General features: G+C 41.0%; 1 protein-coding gene across 1 annotated transcript in view; it reads left to right on the top strand.

Moving 5' to 3' along the window:
* rnf213b (ring finger protein 213b) overlaps positions 1-12,189 on the top strand; it is a 140,818-nt gene that overhangs the window by 44,501 nt on the left and 84,128 nt on the right. Inside the window, exons 25-32 of the mRNA XM_060940238.1 lie at positions 3-3,941; positions 4,072-4,208; positions 9,800-9,898; positions 10,014-10,132; positions 10,223-10,339; positions 10,486-10,535; positions 10,702-10,858; positions 10,956-11,091. Coding sequence (XP_060796221.1) covers positions 3-3,941; positions 4,072-4,208; positions 9,800-9,898; positions 10,014-10,132; positions 10,223-10,339; positions 10,486-10,535; positions 10,702-10,858; positions 10,956-11,091 — 4,754 coding nt within the window. The remainder of the gene's footprint in view (positions 1-2; positions 3,942-4,071; positions 4,209-9,799; positions 9,899-10,013; positions 10,133-10,222; positions 10,340-10,485; positions 10,536-10,701; positions 10,859-10,955; positions 11,092-12,189) is intronic.

The raw sequence follows: 12,189 nt of genomic DNA on the forward strand, positions 1-12,189 counted from the left end.
AGTCAACCCAAGGTCTTCTCAGCTTACTGCCAACTATTCACTGTAAATCGCCAAAAGAAGTCCGAGAACTGGAACTCAGAATCAGAAATCGTCCTGAGAAACCTGCATCCTTAGACCCACTGATGGACATGCAAGAGTTTGAAAGTGAAGGTGTTCAGAGACCTTACCAATATTTAAAGAAATTCAACAGAAGAGAGAATTTGGATCTTTTCAAATATAAAGCTGGATCTGTAGTGGGCAATAAAGTGGATTGTCTTCATCATCTTTTGTCAAACTGTGGACTGGACGACCCTTCATGGGCTGAACTGAAGCACTTTACTTGGTTTCTCAATCTGCAGCTCAAGGATTGTGAGGATTCAGGGTTCTGTAATCCGAACTTTTTTGGTAACATTCTGAGTGGCTTCAAGAGCTTCATAGTCGAATTCATGATATATATGGCTAGGGACTTTGCATCTCCTTCCCTGAATATCTCTGACCAAAGCCCTTCACTTCTCCCAGAGAGTGACCATGAAGATGATCTTTTAGCCAAGTTAACCATTCGGAAGCGATGGGAGAATGAATCTCATCCATATATCTTCTTTAATGCAGATCACTTGACCATGACCTTCCTTGGGTTTTATGTGAAGGAAAGTACCCCTCAAAATACTGTTAATGTCGTTGACCCAAAGACCAATGAAGTTTTGATGGGAAATGTAATGTCACTTGACCTTTTCACAGGACTTCAGAATCAAAGAATTAAATTTTCTGAAGACTTTGACCAGCTGCCAAGAATGACCAAGATACAAAAGATTTCCCTTGTTGTTGGTGCTGATATGAGGAAACAATTTGACCCTGATCCTACATATGAGCTCACTTCTGACAATGTAATGAAGATGCTGGCCATTCATATGAGATTCAGGTGTGAGATTCCAGTGATCATAATGGGGGAAACTGGTTGTGGGAAGACCAGACTAGTGAAGTTTCTTTGTGATCTGCAAAGGCAAGGTAGAAATGTTGAAAACATGAAACTGGTTAAAGTTCATGGAGGAACTACTGCTGACACTATATACAAGAAGGTGAGAGAGGCTGAAGAGCTTGCACAGAGAAACAGTCAAAAATGCCAACTAGACACCATTTTGTTTTTCGATGAGGCAAACACCACAGAAGCCATCTTTGCTATCAAAGAGGTACTATGTGACAAGACTGTGCAAGGATTTCCTTTGAAGAAAAATTCCGGTCTGAAAATAATAGCTGCATGCAATCCCTACAGGAAGCACACTCCAAGAATGATTGAACGCTTGGAGAGAGCTGGATTGGGTTACAGAGTAAAGGCTGGAGAAACAAAGGATCGACTTGGTCAAGTTCCCATGCGCCAACTTGTATACCGAGTTCATCCTTTGCCTCCAAGTATGATCCCTCTTGTTTGGGACTTCGGGCAGTTGAGTGATTCAGCAGAACGTTCTTATATCCAACAAATTGTACAGAAACAAATTGAAGAACACCGCTTGCCATTTGAATGCCAGCACCTGATCACTGAAGCTTTGGCAGCCTCTCAAAGACATATGCGTCATCAAGTGGATGAGTGCAGTTTTGTAAGTCTTAGGGATGTAGAGAGATCAATGAGGGTGCTAGTGTGGTTCTACAAACACAGAAAACACTTTTTTCCAAAATGTCAAGAGACCGACATTGTACACATGACCTTCAAATGCTTGGTTCTTGCTTTGGGTATTTGCTATTATCCATCACTTGAGTTCAGAGACAACTATCTACAGACTGTTAGCCGGTTCTTTCCACATCCACTCAACTCCAAACAGGCACTGGCGCATGAGATTTCCTCTTGCCAAGACTTCTTCCTTGAGAGCATTGAAACGAGAGAGACAATAGCTAAAAATTTAGCATTGAAAGAAAATGTCTTTCTCATGGTGGTCTGCATTGAGCTGAAGATCCCACTCTTCCTGGTAGGCAAGCCAGGAAGTTCGAAATCTCTTGCCAAAACTGTTGTAGCTCATGTCATGCAAAGACAGGCCTCTCACAGTGAATTGTTCCAGAAGCTAAAACAGGTGCACATGGTGTCTTTTCAGTGTAGCCCTCACTCAAGTCCAGAAGGGATCATTGGAACTTTCAGGAATTGTGCTCGTTTTCAAAAAGACAAGAACTTGGATGAGTATATATCAGTGGTAGTGCTAGATGAGATAGGATTGGCAGAAGATTCTCCGCAGATGCCACTGAAAACCCTGCACCCACTTTTGGAGGATGGCTGCATTGACAATGACAGACCAGATCCACACATGAAAGTGGGCTTTGTTGGAATCTCAAACTGGGCTCTTGATCCTGCAAAGATGAATAGAGGTATTTTTGTTTCTCGTTGGGATCCAAGTGAAAACGAGTTAGTGGAGACAGCCAAAGGTATCTGCTCATCATCCCAGTCAGTTCTTCACAAAATCATTCATCTTCTGCCTAAATTGGCAAAAGGCTTTTTGAACATTTGTAAAAGTGACAGCGACCAATTTTTTGGACTCAGGGATTATTACAGTTTGGTGAAAATGATTTTTGCTGTGGTGAAAAACACAGACCGTGAGCCCAGTGACAGTGACTTAGCAAAGGCTATCCTGAGAAATTTCAGTGGACAAAAAGACAACTTTGATCCTCTGTGTCATTTCCAAGATCTCTTCTCAAACCCTCATGAACTCCCTATGATAAGCACACTGGAAATGATTAAACAAAACCTTGAACACAACAATGAAGAAGAATGTCGCTATCTTCTTCTGCTCACAACAAACAATGCTGCCCTCTACATAATTCAGCAGTGTATTTTTTCAAAGGATGAATACACCTGCCCTGAAATTGTGTTTGGTTCAGGATTTCCCAAAGATCAGGAGTACGCTCAAATCTGCCGCAATGTGAGTCGAGTGAAGACCTGTATGGAAACTGGACGTACTGTCATCCTCTTGAATCTGCTTAATCTGTATGAGAGTCTGTATGATGCATTGAATCAGTACTATGTTTACTTTAGTGGGCAGCAGTATGTTGACCTGGGATTAGGATCACACAGAGTAAAGTGTCGAGTTCACAGAGATTTCAGACTGGTTGTCATAGAGGACCAGGAAAAGGTCTATGACAAGTTTCCTGTTCCACTAAAAAACAGGCTGGAGAAGCACAGAGTAGACCGGAGCACTGATTTGACACCATGGCAGCACAGCGTTCTGGAAAAACTCAAGAACTGGGTGAAGAAGTTTTCCCAGTATTCTGAAAGACCTGCATCAGATTTTAGCTCAACCGATGCATTCGTTGGTTTTCATGGAGATGCTTGTGCCAGTGCTCTCCTGCAGGCATTAGAAAAAAGAGAAAAACAGGATCATCAGAAAGTGGGAGATGGTCAAGTTGACCCTAACATGCCTGCAAAGAGAAACAACAGTTTGTTAGAGCCCATAAACTTTAGCAATCTGTCTGTGTCCACAGAGGATGAATGTAAAGAACTGGTCTACGGTCAAGGAGAAGGAGTTGAGTCTCATGACACTACACCTAATGATGACAAGGAAAGCGGTTTGACAGGCAGTGATACAGGAACGACTCTCCTCGATGAAAACAACGAGGGACTTGTCTTGATGGATGTAGATGACAGTGAGGGCAGCATTGAAGCTGAAAATGAACAAAATGCTCTTGAGGATATTCCCAAGTCAATGGAAATGGATGTATATCCAGATGATATTGAGGAAGTAAAGTTAAATGAGCCAAAAGAATCCAAAGATGAGGAGGAAGAGGTCTATGAATGTGCCACATACTTCTTGTTGAACTGTGCCTCACCAGATTCTGTGCTGAGGCTAAAATACTCAGGGCTGGGAAAGCATGAAACAGAAAGTCTTCAGAGGTTTTATTTTCATCAGCAAGACCACCATTCCCTCAGAGGATTTATGGACAGTCATTTGAAGAAGGCTGACAAGGAAAAGAAGAGATTCATAGAGGTAAGGAATATGATTGGACCTACAAAGAAAGAGTATTGGTAACTGTATAATGTATAACATTGTGTATAAGATTATTGCGTAATAAATGGGTTGATATTTAATAAGATTTAAATGTTGCATTTTATGCTAGGTAACCACCTTCTCTGGTTTGCTAACTAAAGCCGATGTGCGAAATCTGGCCCAAGCACTGGGGCTGTCCATGGAGCGGCTCCTTTTGCTCTCTCTGCACCAGTTTGACACAGAAGCTTCTTTCTGCAGCAAAATTCGGTACAGAACATAATAATCTATAGCCAAACTACATTCTATTTCTATTTTACACCCATATCACACACACATATATTATATGGACACGAGTGTTTTACTGGGAAATACACGACTCATATTTTTCATACGAGCTACATCCGGGACACGGAGAACCAAAACCGTGACATAAATCTCTATATGTCACTTGTGAGGAAATCGCTGAATTGTTTTCATAAATTTGGGTACTTTTTGTTTGTGAATGTGTCTATATCATAAAAAGAATATCACACGTTGGCTTGAAGATATGAAGGGCTTTGCTGAGTGAAGTCCTCTTGTAAAAGTCTCCGTCAGTTTTCCTCACCTCCAAGTAGAACTTTGAAACCTGTTCATCAATCCATTTCTGTTAATAGGTATTTCTGAGGGTGGCACGGTGGTGTAGTGGTTAGCACTGTCGCCTCACAGCAAGAAGGTCCTGGGTTCAAGCCCAGCGGCTGGCGAGGGCCTTTCTGTGTAGAGTTTGCATGTTCTCCCCTTGTCTGCGTGGGTTTCCTCCGGGTGCTTCAGTTTCCCCCACAGTCCAAAGACATGCAGGTTAAGCTAATTGGTGACTCTAAGTTGACCGTAGGTGTGAATGTGAGTGTGAATGGTTGTTTGTCTCTATGTGTCAGCCCTGTGATAACCTGGTGACTTCTCCAGGGTGTACCCCGCCTCTCGCCCGTAGTCAGCTGGGATAGGCTCCAGCTTGCCTGTAACCCTGTAGAACAGGATAAAGCGGCTACGGATAATGGATGGATGGTATTTCCGAGGGTTCGAAAATATGGTTTGAGCCTACGGCCGACTGGGGTCTTTCTTTGCGGAGTTTGCATGCATGTTGCATGTTTGTATGCTTGGGTTTCCTGGTGCTCCGGTTTCCTTCCACAGTCCAAAAACATGCAGGTTCAGTCAACTGGCTACTCTAAAATGCCCACATAGCTGTTAGTGTGAACGGTTGTTCGTCTCTGTGTTAGGTCTGCGGTAGATTGGCGGCCTGCCCAGGGTGTTACCCTGTCTCTTGCCCAAAGTCAGCTGGGATCAGCTCCAGCTTCCCTGTGACCCTGACAGATAAGCGGTATAAATAATGGACAGAAGCATACAGTGGTGCTTGAAAGTTTGTGAACCCTTTAGAATTTTCGATATTTCTGCATAAATATGACCTAAAACAACATCAGATTTTCACACAAGTCCTAAAAGTCGATAAAGAGAACCCAGTTAAAGAAATGAGACAAAAATATTATACTTGCTCATTTATTTATTGAAGAAAATGATCTGGTGTGACCCCCTTGTGCAGCAATAACTGCAACTAAACGTTTCCGGTAACTGTTGATCAGTCCTGCACACCGGCTTGAAAGTATTTTAGCCCGTTCCTCCGTAAAGAACAGCTTCAACTCTGGGATGTTGGTGGGTTTCCTCACATGAACTGCTCACTTCAGGTCCTTCCACAACATTTCGATTGGATTAAGGTCAGGACTTTGACTTGGCCATTCCAAAACATTAACTTTATTCTTCTTTAACCATTCTTTGGTAGAACGACTTGTGTGCTTAGGGTTGTTGTCTTGCTGCATGACCCAACTTCTCTTGAGATTCAGTTCATGGACAGATGTCCTGACATTTTCCTTTAGAATTTGCTGGTATAATTCAGAATTAATTGTTCCCTCAATGATGGCAAGTCGTCCTTACCCAGATGCAGCAAAACAGGCCCAAACCATGATACTACCACCACCATGTTTCACAGATGGGATAAGGTTCTTATGCTGGAATGCAGTGCTTTCTTTTCTCCAAACGTAACGCTGCTCATTTAAACCAAAAAGTTCTATTTTGGTCTCATCCATTCACAAAACATTTTTCCAATAGCCTTCTGGCTTGTCCACGTGATCTTTAGCAAACTGCAGACAAGCAGCAATGTTCTTTTTGGAGAGCAGTGGCTTTCTCCTTGCAACCCTGCCATGCACACCATTGTTGTTCAGTGTTCTCCTGATGGTGGACTCATGAACATTAACATTAGCCAATGTGAGAGAGGCCTTCAGTTGCTTAGAAGTTACCCTGGGGTCCTTTGTGACCTCGTCGACTATTACACGCCTTGCTCTTGGAGTGATCTTTGTTGGTCGACCACTCCTGGGGAGGGTAACAGTGGTCTTGAATTTCCTCCATTTGTAAACAATTTGTCTGACTGTGGATTGGTAGAGTCCAAACTCTTTAGAGATGGTTTTGTAGCCTTTTTCAGCCTGATGAGCATCAACAACGCTTTTTCTGAGGTCCTCAGAAATCTCCTTTGTTCCTGCCATGATACACTTCCACAAACATATGTTATGAAGATCAGACTTTGATAGATCCCTGTTCTTTAAATAAATCAGGATGCCCACTCACACCTGATTGTCATCCCATTGATTGAAAACACCTGACTCTAATTTCACCTTCAAATTAACTGCTAATCCTAGAGGTTCACATACTTTTGCCACTCACAGATATGTAATATTGGATCATTTTCCTCAATAAATAAATGACCAAGTATAATATTTTTGTCTCATTTGTTTAACTGGGTTCTCTTTATCTACTTTTAGGACTTGTGTGAAAATCTGATGATGTTTTCGGTCATATTTATGCAGAAATATAGAAAATTCTAAAGGGTTCAAAAACTTTCAAGCACCACTGTACAACCTCTCTCTAGCTTTCCAGGAGGGGATTTGCAAGTGTTCTTAGATCTCCCAACCTCAGTGATATTTATCTTCAGGAGCCTTTAAGACACAAACTGTAAAATACCTCAATTATGAGTGTAGTTAAAGAACAGGAAATGCAGACACCATGGTAAATAGACTGCAGAAATGTTTGTACTTTGTAATGTGCATAGAAGGTTCAAATATTTCCGCTATTGTTCTCTTTTCCAGTTTTTTGGTATCCATTGGTATGTTTTTCTCTTGTAAATATGTGTGAAGAATATCCAGTGAAGTTTTGGTAGCCTTTCAGATGTTCAGCACGTCTTTCTCTTTAAATCTTACATTTTTAATGAAGCAAACCTCGCGGCCATGTTTGTGTACAAACTATCACAGTCACTCGCCAGCATGGAAATTTTACATCTCCGACATGTCTCTTTTCCAGTTTTTTGGCATCCGTTGGTATGTTTATCTCTTGTAAATATGCATGAAGAATATATAATGAAGTTTTGGTAGCCTTTCGGGTGTTCAGCGTATCCTTCACTTGAGTTTTCAGTTTATTTATTTCGTGCTTAAACAGAGCACTGAATTAACCCCATCTTCTCTCTCTCCTGGCCGACAAATAAATGATTGTGCGCATGCGCAGCAGAAAAGTTTTGTCATTGGATCTTTGTGTGACGTCGTGTTGTCTTGACAATGTGCAATATTATAACAATATTGCATGCTCATTCTCCATTGGGAAGAGTGGCGCAATACATGGAGGAGAAGCGATATATTAACAATATTGCATGGCATCAATAAACCCACTTGAAGGGAATAGAATACATGTTTTTATTCCATGGAAAAAGGTGCCTGTATGTATAATAATTCCTGATATTTCATTCCGATGACGTCACTCCCAGTGTTTTCCCGCTGACTTGACGTGCATTATCAAAATGGTGAACCGGTTCAAAATTAAAATTAATTTTATTAACTTGTTTTTTTGTTTTATTTTGTGGACTTGTCCATATAATATAAAGAATGTTACACGGTGGCACGAAGATATGAAGTTTACCTTCTTGTGTTGAAAATAGTTTCACTTAATATATTCACCACTTGAAGATAAACTTCATATCTTTGTGCAACCATGTAATCTCCATCCTCTCACCTTTTATATATATATATATATATATATATATATATATATATATATATATATATATATATATATATACACACACACACAAAACCCCAATTCCAAAAAAGTCGAAAGTGAGACATTTTGAAATTTCATGCCAAATATTGGCTCATTTGAAATTTCATGACAGCAACACATCTCAAAAAAGTTGGGACAGGGGCAATAAGAGGCTGGAAAATTTAAAGGTACAAAAAAGGAACAGCTGGAGGACCAAATTGCAGCTCATTAGGTCAATTGGCAATAGGTCATTAACATGACTGGGTATAAAAAGAGCATCTTGGAGTGGCAGCGGTTCTCAGAAGTAAAGATGGGAAGAGGATCACCAATCCCCCTAATTCTGCGCCGACAAATAGTGGAGCAATATCAGAAAGGAGTTCGACAGTGTAAAATTGCAAAGAGTTTGAAAATATTATCATCTACAGTTTATAATATCATCAAAAGATTCAGAGAATCTGGAAGAATTGTGCGTAAGGGTCAAGGCTGGAAAACCATACTGGGTGCCCGTGATCTTCGGGCCCTTAGATGGCACTGCATCACATACAGGCATGCTTCTGTATTGGAAATCACAAAATGGGCTCAGGAATATTTCCAGAGAACATTATCTGTGAACACAATTCACCGTGCCATCCGCCGTTGCCAGCTAAAACTCTATAGTTTAAAGAAGAAGCCGTATCTAAACATGATCCAGACGCGCAGATGTCTTCTCTGGGCCAAGGCTCATTTAAAATGGACTGTGGCAAAGTGGAAAACTGTTCTGTGGTCAGACGAATCAAAATTTGAAGTTCTTTATGGAAATCAGGCACGCCGTGTCATTCGGACTAAAGAGGAGAAGGACGACCCAAGTTGTTATCAGCGCTCAGTTCAGAAGCCTGCATCTCTGATGGCATGGGGTTGCATTAGTGCGTGTGGCATGGGCAGCTTACACATCTGGAAAGACACCATCAATGCTGAAAGGTATATCCAGGTTCTAGAGCAACATATGCTCCCATCCAGACGACGTCTCTTTCAGGGAAGCCCTTGCATTTTCCAACATGACAATGACAAACCACATACTGCATCAATTACAGCATCATGGCTGCGTAGAAGAAGGGTCCGGGTACTGAACTGGCCAGCCTGCAGTCCAGATCTTTCACCCATAGAAAACATTTGGCGCATCATAAAACGGAAGATACGACAAAAAAGACCTAAGACAGTTGAGCAACTGGAATCCTACATTAGACAAGAATGGGTTAACATTCCTATCCCTAAACTTGAGCAACTTGTCTCCTCAGTCCCCAGACGTTTACAGACTGTTGTAAAGAGAAAAGGGGATGTCTCACAGTGGTAAACATGGCCTTGTCCCAACTTTTTTGAGATGTGTTGTTGTCATGAAATTTAAAATCACCTAATTTTTCTCTTTAAATGATACATTTTCTCAGTTTAAACATTTGATATGCCATCTATGTTCTATTCTGAATAAAATATGGAATTTTGAAACTTCCACATCATTGCATTCCGTTTTTTTTTTTACAATTTGTACTTTGTCCCAACTTTTTTGGAATCGGGGTTGTGTGTATATATAAATAAAATCTTACCTGTCACCTTTTTCCGGCTTAATCCAAGATTACACTGATTTTACCCAATTTTGCTGTCACAGACAAAGATTTATGAAGATTCTTTTTAGTTCTGTGTAGAATTTCTGACTGTACAATACAAATTCTGTTTTTACCTTTATATAAGTCAAATATTTCTCAAATTTTTGTCATTCTCAGAGGCTTCCTGAAGACTGCACATCTGTCTCTGCACATCCTGTTGGTTCAGATGGATATGGAGGAATCACTCTGCAAAAATGAACTCATTGCTTCTGCAAAGTGAGTGTTTTATAGCCATTCTTCTCCTTTTTTTATATTACTGCGCATACTTGCATGTTTGTGATACAGAATTTTTTTACGTAGTTGGGATTAAAACCTATTAATGTGTTTTCAGGTACTGCACCATGAATGAACTTCTTGCTTTTCAGTCAGAAGATCACAACTGCTATATTGTGTTTATCACAAAGCTCTCAAGGATTGCAAGTGGCAATAAATATATTGGATTCCAGGGAGGTGAGTGAAACTACATTGTCATCTCCATTGTGAGACAAATTATACCATGTTTCTGGGATTTGCTTCATTTTATTTTCTATAATACTGTAGGTGCATGGCTTTCGACGCATATTGATGACCTCAGAGACACCAAAGACATGAGCTTGGATCTCTCTGTTTTTTGTGGAATGCCAATCAGCAAGCTTCTCTCCGAGCCAGCACAACCTGGTGTGTTGCTACCCACTAAGTATAACTTAATAAGTTCTCATTTTAGTTAAAATGACAGAGAATAATATCCTGGATTAAATCCCTCTTTGTGTTTTGACTGAAAATCATATCATAAACGTGCCTGCTATTATATTTTGCATTTGTAGCTGCCATGGAAGTAGAAGATCAAGGAGAAGCCACAGTCAAAAGTCAATGTGTAAGTTTCTTCTAAACAGTACAAAATGTAAAAAAAAAAAAACCTTTATAATTTCCATATATTTGATCCAGAAGCACCCGATGACCCCAGGTTACATCACTGATAACGTAGCCAAGTGCATCATGAGATGTGCAATATATTAAAAACCTTTATATTTGGTCAACAGGAAGAATCTGCATACCTGCACAGTTTGTCTTTGGTGAAATCATGCTCTCAGAAAGCTGTTTCACTACTTCAAGACTCTAGTAATAAAGCTTCTAGGAGTATGGAGCGCATCAACCTTCTGCTTGGCCTTCTGGAAAACGATTTGGGACGCAGTGGAGGTCAGTTGATTTATTGGTACAACCTGCTTATTTGTTACCTGAAATATTGAGAAGTATTTCATAAAAATGTATTGTTTTGTATCATTTTGTTCATTAGCACGTTTCCAGGAAGCACTGCTGAGGAGATTGGTCGTTGCCCTCACACAGAGAGAGGAGAATATGGCTAATTCAGGAGATTGGGTGAATCGTGAAATAATGAAACGGGAGGCCTTGCAAGAAGGTGGCACTCTGAGGTAATGTAGTGGAATCAAGGCATTGTGTCTGTGAAGGTTCTCAGGCTCTGTCCACACGACAACGGATTCAGGTGAATCTGATAAAATTGTTTATCATTTCGGCCTGGCGTCCACACGGCACCGGCGTTTTGGGTGCCCCAAAACAAAATTTTTTGAGAACGGGTTCCAGAGTGAAAAAATCTGGCAACGCAGCCGTTGCAAAGTCGTCTGGATGAGTAGAACGGATTTGTTTATGATGACATCACAACAACATGACTGTCAGTGCTTCACACCGGGTAGAAGTGTAATGAACTCAATGCGAGTTGTCAACAAATCCTATAACTTGGTTCATGAAACGCGCTTACAAAATATTTTCACTGTGAATATTTATTGTGTAATGGTGCAAAGTGAGAGAGAGAGAGAGGGCAGAGTCAATCCCGCCAGCAAAAATAGGGGAAAAAAAGGAGCGATCTCACCTCTTCAGATGTTGGTTTAAGTCCGACAATACATTCCTCAAAAAGGGCGTAGAAGAACAAAGTAATCCATCAACGTGTAGCATTCAATTTATTCCGGACCATTAAAGAATTCTGGAGGATCTCAGAATGTTGGCGTACCGGCTTCCATCTACCCCCGTTCATTCCTCTCTCTCTCCATCTACCCCCGTTCATTCCTCTTTCCGCGTCTCCATTCAAAAAATGAGCATGTGATTTAAAGGGACTATATCCATAGGATAGGGAGTGAGAAAGTGTGTGCGTGTGACAGTGACAGGGATAGTCACTGTGCACATGCGCAGTTATGCGCATGCGTCTACTTCTATTGTTCTGGTGTCTCCGATGGGACCGTCTTACAGCGCACATAGAGGTGTGGCATATGTATTGCATCGTTTTCAGCAAGCGTTGCGTTGCCATATGAACCTGATATTTTACTGATCCGTTGCCCATGTGGACGCGATATTTAAAAAAAAAATCTCGTTGCCGTTGTCGTGTGGATGTAGCCTCAGTCATCCAGGTCATAGTAAACCATAGGTGCTAAAGAAGGCAACTGGACTTGCTTGAAATTCTTGAAGATGTTTCGCCTCTCATCCGAAACGCTTCTTCAGTTCTCTCTGACTAGTGAGGA

The sequence above is a fragment of the Neoarius graeffei genome, chromosome 14 (assembly GCF_027579695.1).
Source record: "Neoarius graeffei isolate fNeoGra1 chromosome 14, fNeoGra1.pri, whole genome shotgun sequence".
NCBI lineage: Eukaryota > Metazoa > Chordata > Actinopteri > Siluriformes > Ariidae > Neoarius > Neoarius graeffei.